Source organism: Aulostomus chinensis, chromosome 22, assembly GCF_037954235.1.
Source record: "Aulostomus chinensis isolate RoL2024-O1b breed Wild chromosome 22, RoL_Achi_v1.0, whole genome shotgun sequence".
Taxonomy (NCBI): domain Eukaryota; kingdom Metazoa; phylum Chordata; class Actinopteri; order Syngnathiformes; family Aulostomidae; genus Aulostomus; species Aulostomus chinensis.
The window spans coordinates 9884045-9903861 of record NC_141341.1 but is presented as its reverse complement, the minus strand read 5'-3'; the positions used below and the strand labels follow the sequence as shown (position 1 = coordinate 9903861).

Sequence of the window (19817 nt, the reverse complement as noted above, 5' to 3'; positions counted from 1 at the left end):
AATGGAGGAAAGAGGGGGCACATGGGGTAATTCATTGGATTTATGAGGGACAGCAGCAAGGAAGATGGGGGGGGGGGCTCAAGCATGCGTAACTCATTCACAGGCATCAAATGAAAGGCCAGCGCACTACATCACACACCAGAAAATACATATTAGAGAGAAATAAACACAAATGGGAGGCGTATGGTCATGACGTGGAGCGTGGTGTTTGGCCTTCGTCGTGCCGCTCTGCCAGCGTGTCAGTCAGACTGAGTGAGGAGGAGTCAGGGGGTGTATTTATAGTAGCGTGGTGGTCCTTATTCAACCCAGGCAAGGCTCCCTGTCTGACGGGCTGGCTCTCATTCTCCCTCAGGTTGAAAAATGTGCAGCGTGAGCAATCTAGCACCCTCTAGATTTACTGTGTGCACTCGTATGGAATAAAAGAAGACCGTGTGTGTGTGTGTGTGTGTGTCCATGAGGAAGATGAGCCAGTGTATGTGAAGAATCGATTAGGTGCTGTTGTTATTTTCTCCCCTGATGCCCATTTAATAAGAGAGAACCCTACTAAAGTGTTCTCCCAGGCTGCACGTATTTTAACAGATGGGTGATTCAACTTACTACATTCGCTCACACAGCTCCATGACGGCGCTGATATGTAAGCTAAAAAGATGTCATTAGTGGACAACATACAAACGAGCCCTAGAACCGAACCTCATAGAGAGCCACAAATGATCTACGTAAGGAACACGCAACCTCTGCTTGCTGATTCACATCAACATCTGCACAACACAGATTCCACACATGAAGCATGTGGACGCACTGAGAAACACCCCGCTATGTGCGCTCTCTGAGGGTCCCGGTGTGCTGCACTGCATGATTGCATCCAGGCATCTTGCGGCTGGGGCCGATCAATGTCTTTTAATTACCAAGGGCCCACAGCTCTGGTCGATACAGCTGACGAGAAGCAGTGGGAGAGACAGAGAGAGATGCTCCAGACAGTGATTGATGCCTACTCCTCCCTGCAAGCCTACCAACAGATGTGTTGTTAGGGTAGATTAATCCTGCCAACTAACGTTCACTCACTTTACTGACCGCCGATTGATCAGGCCGGGCCGTCACGGTCACAAGGTTAAGTGGGCACGAGGTGCCCCCTCCCCGAAGAACTCAGGACTTTTAGCCAATAAGTCAAGGTTGGCGATAGATCTATGGTTAAATGTCACGCTAAGATTCTAACATCTCAGAGTTAAATGTGCTTTCGTGATTGTTTGTCAAGACGGAACATCAAACATGCCTACGGAACAATAAGCTAAACAAAGAAAAACCTACAGGCGACGATGAGGAAACTAAGATGTCATGTTGCCTTGGCCCGCCATGTCTGCCCGCGCGGAAACATCTTAACGATTGGTCGGGTCAAATCAGGTCACTCCTGTAGCCAGATGGCTGTTGAGACACTTTGATGACATCACCACCCGTCGACATCCCAATCTCTCGCCAGTCCCATCCCTGCTTTTCCTGTCCATCTCCGTATCTCCATCGCTCTCTCCCATCTGCCCTTTTGCGACTCCTCTTCCATCAGCGGCAGCACGTGATGGCATTCGCCGTAATGTGTTGGAACCAGCACGCAACTACCGAATGAAGTCAGACAATACAGACATTCACGGTCCCCACGACATCGTTTTTAGTGGAATATGACAGGTAACCATAGTTACCAGGCGATGAATCCTGATTACTTTGGTCATCTCCTGAACTTTTCATCTAGTAATTATACATTGGAATATTTCCATCGTTTTAATCTATGATCATAAACCTGCAAAAGGAGTATGGATGTATCCTCAACCCCCCCCCCCCCCAATCACCAGAGGGGGGGATAAAGGTCCTAGTTCACAAATTTCATCAAAGGGTGTGAGAGATATTAATGGTTGTGTAAAATCCAATATGGCTGCCACAGGAAGTCTGCCAGCAATGATGAAGAGCAGATGTAAACGTAATTTTTTTTCTGTTTCCAGGTTAAACCGAGCTTTAACCTGACTTTAGATCTCACGATATCGCAAGTTAATGGACATGGATTCTGTGGTGTTTACCCAGCAAGCAACAACATTCAGCACCTGACATGAATCACTAAATCATTCATGATCCAGAACTCTTAATGTACAAAGGCTGATATCTTTGATTTGAACCCGTCAGGCTCCTATATTCCATCATTCTTCTACAGTCACTGAGTTATGAAAGCGGAACCAACACCACCAGCGCCATTCTTATTGAGGAGGAAGGCGAGAAGCGTCTAACATCTCTACTACAGACTATCTGTGTAAAAGTGAGTGGCGTGTCGGAGAGACTCCCACACCATTTCCACTGATGTCCCAGTACAAGAGGACATTAAGTGGACTTAACACATTTTCCCTCTGGGGTGACAACTGGTTAACAACATCGAGAACATTAATTCGAGAGGATGGTTCAAATCTGCTCAAAAAAAGAGAGAGGCGTTAACGTCCTCTTCCTTCCCATTGAATGTAAAGACTGTTGCTACTGTCACTCTGTTTTATCGTTAAAAACCGTTTGTATTAATTTGATATCCAACTTCTCTCCAAGTCGGACATCAAACGTAAAGTATGAGTAGGTGGCAGGCTGCAGTCAGCATGTCCCAGCGAGAAAGCTCTAATGAAAGACTACTTAACACCTCAGCGGTGCCAATGCACACAACATTTTACGGGCATGCTTCCACGAGGTGCATTAAGAGGCTCTGTGTTTCGGTTTGAATAACGCCTCACCTCATTTTGTCACTATAACTCCCGATGGACTCCCAACAGCTCTGTGTAGCAGAGAACAACATAATGATCCGTGCAGCATACGGCCACCAAAATGTCACTGCTCTGAGCCTTTTTTTTTTTATCAGAGCCGCCCTGCCCTGGGACCAGTTCAGGACTGTGCAGCACTCCTCACTTCTGCTGCAGAACTGCGAGACAGCATTCAGGCCAGAAATGTGAAGCGCTAATGTACTGAATTAAAGCAATACTCCACCTGTAATGTGTATTTTGCCTTACATGACTCACAAAAGGTGTTTTTTTCCCCCTTTTTTTATACCTCCTGCATCACTTTGGGACACAAGAATACAGGGAGACTGGTTATGTATATATAGCTTGAAGCTAACGGTGACTGATGACTAATAACAGCGAAACTGTCCAAATTCTGTTCGTTTACACACTCTCAAGCGCATCATCTGGTGTAATCCGTGTCTTCTTTATTCAGCCGTATGCTGAGTAATCTGTTGACACTTGGGTTCATTTTTTTGCACAGCGCTACTGTGAACGAGTGTGATCAAGTTCTTAATGTGCCAGCTGGTCACGGCGGAGCACCAAAGCAGAGGAGTTCGAGTTGGTTTGATTTTAGTCCAAATAAAAGTGCTGTTGAATGACCGAACAAAGATCTGCCCACTGAAGACGTGGATTATACTGGACAGCATGTTTGAGAGTCGGTAAACTCACAGCTTTGTTTTTGTTGGTCAAGAACTTTGCCATTAGCTTCAGGGTGAATACATGTCTTTTTCTGCATTCCGGAGAAAAATGTCATTAACAATGTCTGTGTGAGCTCGAGAGACCGATCTGAAAGGCAAAATATACTTTGGATGAAGTATCGTTGTCAAGCGATAAAGAAGCACAAGCCAGTGCCAGCCTTGAATACAATATCTACTCATCACACCGCAATCTGTCTGCTCTGGTTTGTGTATAAAACCCAGTAACAGATTAATATGCTTTCTCTTCATCTTTTTAGATGAGAGGAGGAATACTGACATTTTTCCTGCCAACAAACTGTCATTTCTGCTTGTTGTCATGATGAACCCCCCCCCCCAACCAACCTCTTTGTGTCTTATCCAGCAGGATAAACATAGAAATACTAAGGGTGGTGGTTGTGGGGAGACGATGACACTGTTGTCAAATTAGCTCCATGCCAAACAATTTTGCCCTGAACTTACCACTGGCAATTTAAAACGAGCTATACATGATGGCTTGCATGAATGCCTCCCACACACAGACAAACCAGACAGAAAAACTCCACAAGCGAGCAGAGACTGTTGTGCGTTTGCTCGCCACCTCACAAAAGACAGCGTCCACGAAAGGAGTTTACTCAGCATAGCTGTAAACATTTGAGGCCATTCGAAGACATTAAAACCTTATTAAGTGAACCCCCTTTTAGGATGTAATTGGTCCCAGTTGAGCCATGTAGTTGCTTTATCGCCTCGTCTTTTATAGGACGTTCTTGACACTGGTCTGTTGCCGGAGGGCGGGGACACAATCCATACATTGATAAACACAATCTGAGAATTTTACGATTCAACAGCTGGTAAAAAGCTCCTTCAGATTACTGCCAGCATAAATAAAATGACTCCGCAGTTGACTTAACGTCTTGAGGAGGAATAAATAAATGTAGACCGACAGCACTTTCCCCAATATATAACTTTATTTAAAATTTTGTTACAATTTATTACTCTACACGACATGTCCCAAACTTTTTTTTTATCCCCTTATATTGGTTAGTAAACCTTCATCCGTTGCATTATTTTTTGTAACAATATAAAACTCTTCACGTTGTAGCCTAGCTCAGCATCAGGTGTTATTGGTTGTCTTAAGACGCCTTGTAAATACGCCGCTGCTCCTCTTTTTTAAACAGCTTTTGTCAGCGTGTGGTTAGCTAATCCTCCACACATCAAGTGGCTCCCCAATTTTTTTTCCTTTTTTTTTTTTTTTTTTTAGTAGTTTCTGCTTAAATAAATAAAAAGTTTTGAGCTTTTTGAGCTGGAGAAGCAAGAGTGCATTTGTCCTGTTTCAAAGAACTATTTACAGGTTATGTTGACAGACAAACAAGGTTTAATTCTTTTTTCCATTAATGTCACTGCCTACTTGCAATGGGGGAAAAAAAAAAAAGCCCCCGTGTGTCAGAATGAACAGAAGTTAATGACACAAAGGCTAACACTTTAGAAACGGTACTTACATCCACCCTTCATGTTTGCCGTACAGGCAGGACACACCAGCTGACCCTGGAGCACCAGCGGCTAGCGACGCCCTCTGAGTCTGGATGTGCGTTATAGAGGTCGACCACCGTCTGTCCTAAAGCACTTCTGCTGAGACTAGTGTTGGTGGCTCTCGCTTGCATTGCCAGCATCAAAGACAAAGAGACTGAAGGGCCTCATTAATGCTCCTCAAACACGAGCCTTAAGAGTCTTGTGAAATGCCGTAGAGTCAAACTATCTTACACCTGCCACGGAACTGTCTTATGAAAATCAGCGCCGGGTGTGTTGATAGAGCAGAACGGCATCGTTTTAGTGTTGACGCGGTGGCTCGTTCTGAGGCTCCTGTATCGTGGCCCTGCCGTGTTTGCTGTACAATACAAAGTCCTCGGTGTTCTCCTTTTTATAAGGAATCATTCATTAACCAGCCTGGGTTGTCCAGCATCTCAAACACAGCATACACTGGCAAAAAAAAAAAAAAAAAAAATCATACTATGAATCAACTGTATACGTGCCTAACATTCTCGTCATCTCTCCGCTTTCTCCAAACAGAGTTACTATGACATTTACCTCACTGACAACTGACAGTACACACACCTGGCTGTGACTGAGCATAACGTGGCACCTGGCGCAGACAAGACAAACCCAGACATAAAATTATTATTATTTTTTTCCTTTTTAAAGAAAGCAGCTTTCTAGAAGCCTACGCACAGCGGCACAAACCACGGGGACAGAGAACAAACATCAAACAGTCAAAAAACACTGCTTTGAATACATTATTGGGCGGAGTGAAGCAGTTGGCTGACAGGGAAAAAAAAAAAAGAAAAGAAACAGAGGCTGCACTGAGTGCGTTGAGCCAACATGGTGCTGCCACGGCAACCGCATCCCCCTGTGATGATGGGAGACCAACCTGGAGAGAGTAAAAGCAAGGGGACAGACAAGCTGGCGTACACAATCACACGCAGCCTCTATCTGCCTCTCCCGCTACATCTTATGAGGGAAAACAAGTCATGGTTCAGCATCTCCAATTCATATGTCATCGTCTCAAAATTGGCTATTACTTTGGCTGTCAAAACGACCATCCAGCAATCCTCAAGCCATCTGTCTGAGGGTTGTGTGTGTGTGTGTGTGTGTGATAATAAAGTCTTTAAGTCTGACACAACAACTGGATGGCAAAACTAAATACATAACAATGTCCTACTTAATGATTTGTCAACACACAAACGGCAGCTAAAATGGGAATGTTTGAGAGAGTGTGTGTGTGTGTGTGTGTGTGTTTATATATGTTGAGCTGAGAAAAAAGCCTGTGAATGGAAGCAGACATAAGAGACAAGACTCCCATTTGTCTCCATCTGTCTGGCGTCTCCTATGTCGCACGGATACAAAACCCCTGTCTTCATTTGCAGACTCTTGCACCGACAGCTCATCAGACACGTCCAATCAGAGCCTAAAAGCTTATCAGCAACGTCAATGACAAACACAGAGGACACACACACACACCAAGGTAGCTGACTGAAAGCTAATTAGGACTAAACCCAGGCATGAAATAAACACTATGTTGGTGACAGTGAAAACTAAATTTGAACCTTCGCTCTTACAGTCAGTATGAATAAACAAAAATGAGTCACACATTTTCTTTCTATGTTACAGTTTTGTTTTGTTTTTTTTTGGACGCTGCCAAACGGCGAGCACAAGTCAGTCAGTAATGAATCGCCAGAGATAAAGATCTAGCCCTTAGTGGGATGAACAAAACTATTGCATTCAAGTTAAAAAAAACACACTGTTGCCATTTCCTGTCAGGATGTAAACCTCTACTAAACAAAAACACGTCCAGAGAGAGAAAACACACATCATTGCATTGAAAAAGTGAAATGCTGCTGAAAAACAAAAAGATCATCATCATCATCATCATCATCAAAAGAACAAATCATCATCTTGTTGTGTGCACACACACCTATCGACACACACCTGGTTAGAAACACCTAACACTGTATCCATTTAGTATGAGGCAGACAGCTGCCTGCATCGCCGCGCCTCCCGATGGCTGTGGTCACAGTCGCACAACGTCATGCACCACCTACTCTCTGTGCAATGCGCACACACACGCGCACACACACGCGCACACACACACACACACACACACACACACACACACGCGCGCAATACACTCTGTCCACCTGACATGGTTAATGGACAAACTGCAAAGGAGAGATACTTTAGTGGGCGAGTGACAGAGCCCGCGGGATCACTCTTTAGACGATTTCTCTACATACTCAACACCCACCACTAGATCTCTGCTGCCCTCTGCTGACTGTTTAGAAAACTGCAGCTCAGCAGACTCGTGTTTGTATTTGCAATTTCGTCTACTGTTTAAAAAACAGATGACATTTCTGAAACATCAATACTTCTTTTCTGTGAAATCCCCACTGTGAAACACTCAAAAGGTTTTTTTTTCCTTCTTTTTGAGTTGGTGGTGGTGGTGGGGGGGGGGGGGGGTAATACTGGCAATAATAGCTGATTGCCAAAGATGATCCTAACAAGGTGGATAAGAAAGGACTTAGCACAACTTGAATGCAAATCATGTGAGATCAAGAAACCAATTATTATAGCTCTTATATTAATCTATATTTCATCAGAAGGATTGTGAAACATATTCACCAACGTGTCCCATCTGGTACATGTGTGTCAAATGATTCCTGACAAAACAGAACACTTCTGACCAAATAGAAAACATTACTGTGTTAATGTCCAGCATCATTGTAAAGCAACATTTTGCTTTTTTTCTTCTTCATCACTGCCTGTGACAGTAGTGTAAACCCCATTTTTCTCTTCCCTCTCCCTTCTTTTATCATCGCCGTCATCTCAGTTCTCGTCCGGCCGTCGAGGGCCGAGCCGAAGGCTTCTGACCGAGCAGATGGCATTGGCAGAACTGATTGTCACAGTCCCGTCCAGGATGTCAGCTTCCTTGTCAAGTGGCATTTTCGTCGAGTTGCTCCCTTCACGCAAATGACGCTGCACCGCTGTGGTAACCTTGACTAGCCACACACTGTATGCTTGTGTTTCTTCTCATTTGCTCATGTCCTGCCCCGTGTCACTGGGTGGTTGGAAAAAAACAAAACAAAAAAACAGACACACTATGGAGTTCTAGTGAATGACATGAGAGTTGACTGGTGTTTGCCTTCCTTCTTTGCTCTTCTTGCTGTGTGTATCCCTGGGTTTGGTTACGTGTGACAATTCCAATTTCCCAAATTGGTCAATTCCAGTTTGTTTTTGGGGCATGGATCACCTCAGTCTGTCACTCGGTTCTGGTTTCGTCGATGAGCGCTCTCTGGGGTGGGTGTGATGATGCGAGTGGATCAGTTCTAGTTCAAGTGATGATCAATAGTTTTAGGAAGTCGCAATCTCCCCCCCTAGGTGCCGCCATCCCTTCTGCTGTGTCTCCAGAGGAGGCAGATACTCTGGAATAAAGAGAGATGGTTCAGGGCACAAGTCTGAATGACGGGCTGGTTTTTTTTGTTGTTTTCGCACGTCATGTGACTTATGAAAACACAGGCAGAGCACAACACGGTTGTGTGTGTGTGTGTGTGTGTGTGTCTCACAGCAACAGTCACTGTGAAATCCTTGAATATGCATTGTCCCTTTGTGCCTTGCTGACGCCCTCACACTACACCACGTCAGCGTTCTCGTCGTTCACTCATCCTCACAAACACACACACACACACACACACACACACACACACACACAGCTGGTCTCGTTCTGTCTCACACAAGTGAAAAAAAAACCTTCAGCTTCTCTGTGAGGTGTGAGTCTCTCTGAGATGGTAACAGTCCTCTTCTCAGAGATATCTGAGGCACTGGAGGAGAATTTATTCCGTCCTAAGATCTCAAGTCTATTGTGAAAGTGGTTCCATAAATTACAATACTTTTTTTTCTGTTTTTATAGTTGGCAATTGTTCTCCACCTTGTAAAGCAATTGAAGCTGACCGGAAGAGATAATAAAACAAAACAAGCCACTTGAATGGCCTTTGTGTAGCAGCCACGCTGATTTAATGTAGGGTGGATGTAGGGTGCTCATAAACCAGAGAAATCTCACATTTATTTCTGCCTTTAACACACAAAAATTAAAAATCTCCCCCACCTTCCCTTGTCAGGTTGGTCTCTGTACTCTACTGTACTGCTGCCCGTCGATCTCAAATCTCTTCAGTAGTGGTGTTATTTTATGAAGAATATTTTGTACTCAGGACACAGACTGCTTACCATTGTTACTGCAGTTCTTGTTGTCTTTGTCAGATTCCTCTTCCTCAACCTGAAAGCAAAGAAATCTATTGACTGGAGATTTACAATTTGAATTTAAAACATCTAAAAAAAAAAAATCTCTCTCTCTCTCTATATATCTAGAGAGAGAGAGAGAGAGAGAGAGAGAGAGAGAGAGAGAGAGAGAGAGAGAGAGAGAGAGAGAGAGAGAGAGAGAGAGAGAGAGAGAGAACAAGCCTTGTTTTGTTTGCGAAAACAGACCTAATGATAAAAAAAAAAAAAGATACGCCAAAATTAGATATATAAACTTAGCATGGAGGCATGTGCTTCCCAGAATGAAAGAGGAAAGGAGTGGTCTGTACCTGCTTCCTCCACTTCTGCTCACAAAAGACCCGCTCGAAGCACTCGTGCATGTAGTTAAACTGTGAGGAAGTACAAAAAGTACAGCACAGTCACCTCACAACGCATTCATCTGTTGCTTTTGGTGTCTTATCACGATGATGAAATCTCTTCATTTCCACGTGAAATAAATTGCAACGTTTGTCCTTCTAAAACAGCAATGGATGCACGTACGTATGGAGTGAAGATCTTGACCCAGCGAGGTTTCTTCTCTCCTCTGGCATACTCGAAGCAGAAGGCCATTCCCTCCTCATCAGTGTCCCAGCGTTGCATCTCCGCCCACTCAAACGCTATCACCTGGTTCTGAGGCAGAGAGACAGAAATGCACATGCTTGATTTATGATTGTGCAGACATGTACAGTTTGTGTTTTAGAGTCTGTCAAGTTTTTAAAAGTTGAAAATGCACTGCTTCTGCCTTATATATTCAATCTGTTGGTCATAACTTCAAAAAACAAACAAAAAACCTTTCACCTAAAACCTTAATAACAAAAAGTTATCTGTTAGTGAGTTGTAAATTTTGAAGGGGCAAAATTGAAAATATGAAAATCATCTATCACAGGATAGAGTTGAAAAACAAATACAAAGTGACGCGACAGGATTCTCTCTCTCTCTCTCTCTCTCTCTCTCTCAGAGTAGCACTCACCTCTAGTGTGCCGTCCTCAGTGCAGGCATGCAGCTTGAAATGATGGATGCTGATAGCTGTGATGACGTGTCCCTTCCTCCTCGAGTCACAGGAGCAGTGAGGGAAAACCACCTCGTTGTAGCCCTCACATGACCGTAACAGGCTCAGGTACTGTTGCACAACAGACAGTGAAGCAGAAAATTCCCATCACGTTTACATCACTTGGTATCACTGTTAGTTAATATGTATCTTGGACACAAACCTGATTTCTTACCAAACTACTGTTATTACATTACTGATATGTTGATGAAATATTTTAATTCCTTTAAAAAAAAAAAAAAAAAAACTCTTTGGAGATGAATCTCCTGTTCTTTTGTCTTTAAGCTGTGACGGAGTAAACAGATTCTGCTGTTAAGACAGCAGAAAATTTTCCAAACACAGTACTTTGGCTGCGGAAGCCTCATCATCCACCTGACACAGAGCACAACAAAGTGACGTGGTTGGTTTCTAACCTACCAGGTTGTCATTTTTTTCCTGCCCAGCGACCACATTGCTTAAATAGCAATTGTACTTGGTGTCTATGGGCGTGTTGGTGTTAAAATGTGACAGTCAGGCGCATTGTACGCACATTCCTTTCCTGTTGCAGCACACAGCTTTTGCGCAATGATCAAGAAAATACGGGTCTTAAGTCAATGGCACATTATTCAGAATACAACTACCCTCCCCCCCTGCATGATCAACTTATCTGAAAATAGCATTAACAAGAATGCATAAGCGCATCTCTAGTTTAATTAAGTGTTTTTGTGCATTCACTAATGAGACACAGCAGTGTTACTCCATTGATCATTCAAATCTTACCGTCAGATTAAATCCAGAGTTTTCCAGGTGAGTTGTTAGTTATATTGATGTTGTTGTTTTTTTAAACAATTTGTGACCAAGACAAGAGAGGCTGCACTCGGTAATAATTATCATTTACATGCACAGAGGAATGTCCCTGCAGCTAATATCATGGGGTAATTAGGCAGCACAACTAAAAACTCTCATCCTGAACAGACAGAGAAGCTGCAAGGAAAGTCTCTAGGGGAACTCAAATTTAACTTTTAGCCTCTGAAATGCTTTTAGTGGTAAACAAGTGTGTTTCCTTAAAAAAAATGCACCTGACCCTAAAAGGGATTCAATTAATTCATCTATACCCAAAACACATCTATGAAAAATGAAAAAGACTCAATAAACCAGTAAGTTTGAAATGTGCTGTGCAGCAACAGAATCGAGCCATCTCGCTCTGCCATTGACATTCAACAGCTTTATCTCCATTCCTAACATAGAGGGTTTATTCTGAGATGTGAAAGGCTTTCAGACATTTCTGTTCGTTTGTATTTGGTAACATTTCGGTGACGGCTCTGGTAAGCAGGCACAGAGTGTAGTCATCCCAATCCCCTCCCCGAACAAAGACGGGTCTGTGGGACTGACCGTGGCCATCTTGCGCTGCTCTGCCAGTTTCTGCAGCTGGTAGGATTTGTCCTCTGTTTTTATGAATCCCTTCTTCACATCATCCAGTGCCTAGACAGACAGACAGACAGAGGCATGTTGAAATACACCACCGTTTAACATTCAGCGTAAATAAACAAAAATTAATTATTCATGCAAATCAAGAGGAAATACTCTGAAATAACTCCATGACGGCAATAATTTTACATTTTGAGTATTTTGCATAGGTTTGTATTCATGTTACGGGGTATCTACATGTGACTAGTTTCACTGGGTTTATGCTGAACCACAAATGCCTGAAAGGCTTCAGGTAGTGACCTTTATTGGTCAACAGACAGCCCACAGGCCACTGCTGCTGTTGTTACGGCTATTTTTAGTGCATTTGCATTGGAGGATTATTTTTCTAGTTCACACGTTGTGCTTCAACACTTGTGGAGGTTTAAATATATTCAGCCTTCTCTCTTCAAGTGGGAACTTAAAGCACCGATTTGAATGTGGAGCAATCTGAGTGATAGTGGAGTGATATTTTGTGGAAGATATACTTTATCAAGAATTTCTGTTGGTAGCCACTGGACAAGGTCAAACACTGAATGATAATAGTTATTTATCAACACGTTAAGCTGGCAAGAATTCAACTGATGCTGTGTTTCGATGCATTTTCACATCTCCCTCTCGCCTGATTCATGGAGGACACGGAATTCCATTTTGTGTCAAATATTCCTTCATATTCCAAGACATGTTTATGTAATGTTTATACAAGTGCTTTTCCTCTAGAAGCTGTAATAAAGAAAATCGCCAAAAGACCCCCCCCCGCCCCAAAAAAAGTGTTTTGAACTTAATGGTTTGTATAAATTCTGATTAGACATTAGATGTTAATTGATCCAGCAGCCAAAACCTCCAGTTTGTGTACTGCTCATCAGGACACCAAACAACTGCATTTCAGATATCAGTCAATTAGCAGATGAGCAAACTAGCAGGCCAGCTGCTTCTTCAGGACTGAATGGGCTTGATGCTTCAGTGCTGCTGATGCAATGTGGATCCCCTGTCAGTGTCACGCCTAATGAACCTTCTGTTCATGGACTGCATACCCTCAAACAACAGCAAATATAAAGAATAAAGAACTCGACAGACACCTGATATAAATAGTGAGGAGGAAAGAGGTAGAAAAATAAATAAAAAAACAAGTTCCCCTCGATACGACAGAAATCCTCCATGACCGAAAATGATGAAACTTCCATCCATGTCTGAAAGAAGTTAATCAACTCGAGAGGAGGAAAGCTCAGTACATCTCATTTTGAGTTGAGTCACCTTAAATCCATGGCCAGTGGGATTCAGCAGTTATTACCTGGTGAAAGCAGTAGTGCAGTGCAAGTGGGTTGTCTCTGAGCAACTCTTCCTCCTGGAAGCTGAACAACCATTTGCGAAGCGCCAAGCAAGTCCCCGGCACGGCCGACGTATAGTTCTGCACATACAGCTTGTGTGGAAACTCATTAGGTGCCAGCTTCCGCACTGGAACACAAACGGAAAGGGGAAAGATAATGAGGAGGATGAAGGGCAGTGGGAAACGTCTGCACCCTATTACCTGCCTTTTCTGTTTAAAACTGCATGCATAAGCTTTCACGGAGGGCTTTTCACTGACAACTGGTGTGACACAGGCCTGAATTTAGACAAACAGTGCTCATGTGAGACCGCATTGAAATTATACACAACATGAATTGAGAGCACAGTGGGAAACATCAAATCCAGTTCTCACCAAATGAGTGATTGATGACCTCAAAAAGGGCGAAGTAGCTGGCCATAATACTGTCCATTCCAACCTTCACCACTAACGCCTACAGGAAGAGCAAGAGTCAGCTATGCAATAAAAACCACAACATTTCTACACCATGAAACAGGAGTTACTTTGTGTTACACATTATCTGTCTGCTGTTTTGTCTTTTAATTTCGGCATAATGTACATTGCGCACATACATAAGAGGATGATTTGATCTTCCGAAATCATTGTAATTTATTCTAAATTTTAGGATAAGCATGGATCCAGCAGCCAGGTGCTCGGAGACGCCGGCGGTTTTACCTGGTAAACTTGGTCTGTGGTGCTGTTCTTGCGGACTCTGACAGAGATGGTGGTCTTGTCTGGAAGGGCTATTCGCAGCTCTACGTCTGTCACTCCATTATAGTTCTGAAAGGTTCAGACAAATCTGATGAGCGCTGCTCTACACCTGGATTAATTAAGAGTGGATTAACAAGGATATGTACCTGGGGGATTTGTATTAAATGAAATCATTCTGGATTATCAAAAATATCAACAAGCCAGGTCTACTACCTCTAAGTAGTCCGAACACTTCTGTTTGTGTTTCTTCAAATTCAGGATTTAATTAGTAGTAATCACATTTTCAGCTGTAGTAATTCCTCTGACCTCCAGCAAAGCAATGCTCTCACGCTCAAAGACACAACAAAAACATGACTGCTGGCCAGATTCTTTCAAGCATTTGCACCAAACTGTCATAATTTCAGACTGCAAACTGAGATATGATTAAAAAAATTAAAAAAAATAAACATTTCATCCAGCATTTACAATTTGGCCACAAAAATCCCCAATACCAGCAAATACAAGTTCCAGAGAAAGACAATGTTGCATAATTAAAGAAATGCCCAAATATGATTCAAACCTCATCTGATTCAGAGAGAAACTCCTGCATGATGTCACTCTCGCCAATCACCCGCACAGAGCACACTAGAGATGCATACAAAGAAAGGAGAGAATGAGCAGAGGTCAAAGTAAACAAAATTAACAAAGGGCGGCTAAATGTCACATCACTTGTGTCCTGTTTGTTGAAATTTACCGTCCATGTACAATGAAAATGTTTCACATCCACTACAGATGTGATGTGACTTAACTTCAGCGGCTCCAGGTTGAACTCTGCCTTAGTTTGAGCCAGTTCTTCACTGATAATATATTGATCTTCACGCAGAGATCCTTTTGTAGTCCTACATTCTTTTAAAATAATGGCGACGACGACAACAAAAGGATCAGTTTAGAAATAAGTGAACCTTCCATCACAGCGTGTACCTCGCTCAAGGTATTCCTCCAGGCCTCTGCGGCGAGCATCCAGCTGTTGCTCAGAGAGGGAGAAGGGCCATTTCCCAGGAAGCTTTGGGAAATTGAAGTTAGAAAACTCCCTTTTCAAGTTCTGGTGTAGGATTGCAAACTCCCTGTAGCGCTTCGAGCACAGCTGTCTACCTGACATGTACACGTTGTATACCTACGGCCAGTGAGAGAAACATAAGACAGGTATGCCAGTGTCATTCTGATACAAGTACAGAAAACACATTTGTACCACGTGTGACAGATATTTTATGGATTGTGACCATCCTGTTTTGAGAACAAATGTTCGTAGGTATTGCTTAAAATCAGCACTCACCACAAACCTCTCGGAGTGCTGCTCTACATGTTTGTACGTGGGGATGGAAATGGGCACGGCCTGCTTGTCGCTGTAGTCATAGTTGGGTTGGACATCCTCTCCTCCTTCCAAGCCATCAGCCTCCTGCGGTGGAACCGACAGTACCGCCAGAACCAGCTCCTTTTCTCCGGCACGGATCAGGTCCACAACCTGCTTATGGGTGGCTCCCTCCACACTCACGCCATTACTGGAGGGAAGGCAGAGCAAAAAAAAAAAGAAAAAGAAAAAGAAAAAAAAAGACACAAAAAGTTAGCATTCTGAGAGACCATCTTCTCACGCGACCAGTTTGTTTTTCAAGATAGCTGATGATTTGCAGGGGTCAGTTGGTCCAACAAAAGTTCTTGTTGGTTAGAATATTGTCATTATTACTGATACATATATTCACAATTATACATATTGCATTAAAATATTTTATCTTTTTATTGGACAGCCATATAGCCACACAGCAACTAGCCCCCTTCTCAATTATCAAGCCCCCCCCTGTCATTTAAAGTTTTAATATATTATTGCACATTTTTATAGTACTTTTGAGACTAAAATAATAATACCCTTCTGCAGTTGTGCAGGTATTATTATTTGAGCCCTGTTTGCACTAGAACTGCCTGGGGATCTCCAGTAATAACAACTGCAGAGACCTTCTATGATCCCAATCCTGTGCAAGTCTGCCTTGTCCATAATTTGTAAAGTAGAAATTCCAGAGCAAATGATCATATTCCCCCAAACACATGCCTCATGTGATTATATTAGTCCTGTGCAAATAGGCTTCTGGGTTATTTGAACAGTGAATGCTGAAGGGAGCTTCCAGCCACACTGGGTCCCGCTGCACTGTGCGCCGTCTGTGGGGACAAGCAATCCGCTTGTGACCCACATCTACAAAGTTACTGATCCATTTCTCTGAGAAGTGCTGAAGCTGAACTGTCACTTTGGTTAATACAGCATTTGGGGGGGGGGGGGGCAGGAGCTGCTGCTACAGTCGCCACTCTTGAACAATGGGCACCAGACACAGAGACCGTGTAAACTACCAAATGCTTCACAAAGAGACATCCAGATCCCCTAACCGACCAATCGAATCGTACAGACAGCCAACAGAGTTTTTCTTTTTAGTTGACTCCAGCTCTGATGATCCAACTCTCAATATCACGTAAACAGATTGAGCATTTGTAACTGAACAGAGAAGAGGTTCACCAGAAATTCTAGTCTGGTGGCATCTCTGGTAGGAATAATAATGAGGATGCATCAATTCGCTGTTTCCTCTCCCGATACTGATACATCTGGTACCAGTGATCTCTTATCCCACAATTAAAATCCAGAGTGTGATAACTGTGTGAGGTAAGACAAGGCCAGAGACTGCTGTGCTACTGAAAACTGAGCTGGTGGCCTGGGGTTGCTGGAAGAATACGACTGGTTGTAAAACGTTGAGTTTTACAATGACTGACATAGATCGGATCATTCACATTTTAGCCAGACCAAATCTGCCCGAGTAAGGTTGGCACTGATGTCACTGCTTAGGTGCACATCCTAAATACTATATAATAAGAATAATAAAACATTTAGCATCCACCCTACTTCTACAGTCACACGTGGTAATGCTAGCAAATTGCGTCATCCATTGAAAAACACTCTCTGGCAGTGCTGAATAACCAGCTCGGCTCCGATGTCCCCTGTCTTTATGTCCAGTGATACACCTCCTCTCTTGGCTCTACTGAGGCCAGATGGCAGCAGCATCAGGTGTCTCTGGTAATCTTCCTATGAGAAACAGTGGGACAGACGCAGGACAGGAGGGAGCGAGCGAGCGACAGTGAGGGCTGGAGGACAAATGGCATACGTACAGAATATATGCCACATTTCCATTATTGTTTATACATTTAAACGGGTGTAGTGTTCATGGATCAAAGCCTAAAGCAGCCAAACTGGTTGTAGTGGTGGTAGTGAAAAATAAATAAATAAAGACAACAGTTTGAGATGAAAAGGCTGCTTTATTGGGGGAATTGACACGATAGCATTCCTCCGAGTTGCTCAACTGAACAGCAAAATTAGGGGTTGGAGGGGATTAATGGAGAAGCTAAAAGGAGAAGTTTTACTCTCGTCACTACTCTGATCCCATCATCCTCGTTAGACAAAACAGACACAGCAGTGCCAGCCTGAGAGCTGTCTTAATAGCTGATAAGCAACAAAGGGGGTTGGTAGGATGGGAATTAAGCTAAAACAACAAAATTAAGGAGAGTTCATGATAACAGTCCTCCTTCTGTGTTGTCAGTTATTCTTGTTGTCACATAATGATTACATTTTGATGAAAGGCTGTGTTTTTATTAACAAAGAAATGAAAAAGGTTTCAAACTCAAAGCAACACGAAGCAGCAATTTGTGGGTAGTTTTATGGTTACTAGAGTATTTCTGCTTTTCACCAATCAAATCAAAATTTCAATTAAAATCCCATTTTAAATATGAAAAGAGCTAACTGAGGCAAATCAAAAATCTGAATCAGATGTTAGCAGCAGAAAGAAACATGACGTACTCTGGTAAGCACCAACGTTGCATTTTCTTAACCTTACTACATAAAGCTTCAAAATAAAATGCTGACTTATGACACACTTTGCGTTTTTTGCAACAAAAAAAAAAGATCAAGCTGGTTAATAAGTCACATGACATATGCAGGCTTTGTCATATGACCAGAGAGCTATTAAGCAGTTAAAAGTGAGGGAAAAAAAACTGACAGAGGTAACATGTTTTGATGCCTCAGCAAGTAGTGGAATGGGCTGTGTTCCTCCTTTCCCTTTTCCAGTTATGTCAAGTTAAGACCATCTAGTTCACATTTGCATGAGCAAGCTTTCATTTTTGGAATCCTCACATTAGGGCTTCAACTCAGCCACAAACATGAACAACAACTTCTGACACACAACTACATACCTAAATACAGAATGCACTCTTTGAGAGTATGAATGTGTCCATAGCTGTCAATATACAGTATATATCAACTAAGCCCACAGATCTGCGACTGTGACCTGAGGAAATCCAAATATGGACATGTCTCATTGCAAAGCTAATTGTTACATAATAAAACTACTATACTAAAAAGGCTGGAAAAACGTAACCCCTGATTTTCAGTATTGGTAGCCTACATCTTTATCCAAACCTTCTCCCTTTATTCGACTTGGACCTTGGGGAGTTTGGGAGAGAAGTCCCTCACTGACCGCTCGGCTGGACTGTCAAGCGGCGTCTCGTCAAGACAAGAAGCGCATACTCTCACACAATATGATGCTGAATTTGAGTGACAACACTGCCATCCACTGTCTTCGGGCAGGGACATAGTACTCATTCCTACTATTAGGCATATGACAATGCAATGTCAACGAGGTTGTCATTTACATTACGCTCTCACAGCCACGCTGAGTTAGTCGCTGCGCAAACAGACGGGGTTAGCTATAGGAGACACTAGCTACCTGGCTAGCTAACTAGCTAAAGCTAATCAACATGCACAGCCTGTAGTCCAACTTATATAAGCTGGTTAGCTTTCAAGTTACGTTACCTCACTGGTTTGAACTAGGAACGGCTACATTCGCAATATCCCATAACTCACCTTTTAAGAGCAAACTGGATAAACATTCAGCGCCAGTTAGCCGTGTAAACGGCTATTTATGTTGTCATAAACAGACAAGTGACGCATAACATGAAGCTGGTTTATGTCATGCCTGAAATTGGATCAACAGTTCAGCTGTGGAGCTGGTGGTGCTTGCTAGCTACCTGGTGGGAGGCGAACAGAGTGAAGCTGACTTACACCTCCAGGATCCTGTCACCCTTTGCTATCCCGGCTCGGTCAGCCGCGCCTCCGGGCAAAACGGCGCTGACATGCTGGAGAGGAGCGTACAGTTCCCCGTTGATGCTTCGAAGCTGTCCTCCTTCACTAACTTGACCGCGAACGTTGAACCCATAGCCGGACTCCGACTTGACAATCCTCACCACCCGCGGACCCGACGTTACTGTCGCTGCGTTCTGGCCCGGAGTTCCCGCCGACGAGCCGACAACCGGACCGTTACGGGATGCCGAGGGGAGAGCGGACCGAGTTTCATCGCCTCCTACATCCGCCATCTTAACCACACAGGCCCTACCGCCCTCTAGTCGGTGCTGTCTTCTAGCAAATTCAAAACAACACTCGAGCTCTGTCCCTGCAACGTTACCTCCACAGACCGACCCTGTAGTTGATGACCCGCCCACCGGCTCCGTCATGAGACAGGGCAGGAGCAACGTGACCTCCCGGAGGCGTCACCCAAAGTCTTCCGTGTTTATAGTCAGAGTTACAAGCGGGCAAGGTTTTATTTATAGAATAATTATTTGTAACCCCCCCCCCCAAAAAAATTGTAAACACGTGAAATCCATAAATATAGACTATTATTATTATAAATATCGTTATTCGTACCATATGTGGTCCCTCCATTTTATAGGTCTGAATGAAAAAAGTGGATATTCTTCATCTGAATTACATAATAATCTAATGATAACCTGTCAAGATTCTTGATGAATCTTCCTTCTTGACTCAAGAAGGAAGATTCACCATACTGAAAAGAACATTTTCATTTGTGAGTTGGAAACTGAACATAGATTCGTACCTTGAAGCC

General features: G+C 43.2%; 1 protein-coding gene across 2 annotated transcripts; it reads right to left on the bottom strand.

The window, feature by feature from the left end:
• Positions 1-4415: 4415 nt before the first annotated feature.
• snx27a (sorting nexin 27a) lies at positions 4416-19406 on the bottom strand. Of its 2 annotated transcripts, none has more exons than XM_086193268.1 (13): positions 18980-19406; positions 15167-15392; positions 14815-15007; positions 14414-14478; positions 13819-13923; positions 13498-13576; positions 13090-13253; positions 11727-11816; positions 10278-10427; positions 9809-9937; positions 9598-9657; positions 9239-9287; positions 4416-8439 (listed from the first exon to the last, which is right to left on the bottom strand). In XM_086193268.1, the coding sequence occupies exons 1-13, from the start codon at positions 19288-19290 to the stop codon at positions 8369-8371; spliced, it is 1692 nt and encodes a 563-aa protein (XP_086049394.1). In that variant the 5' UTR covers positions 19291-19406; the 3' UTR covers positions 4416-8368. The 2 variants fall into 2 exon arrangements, with proteins under 2 accessions (XP_086049394.1, XP_086049395.1); XM_086193269.1 differs by lacking the exon at positions 18980-19406 and adding an exon at positions 18782-18886.
• Positions 19407-19817: the final 411 nt, after the last annotated feature.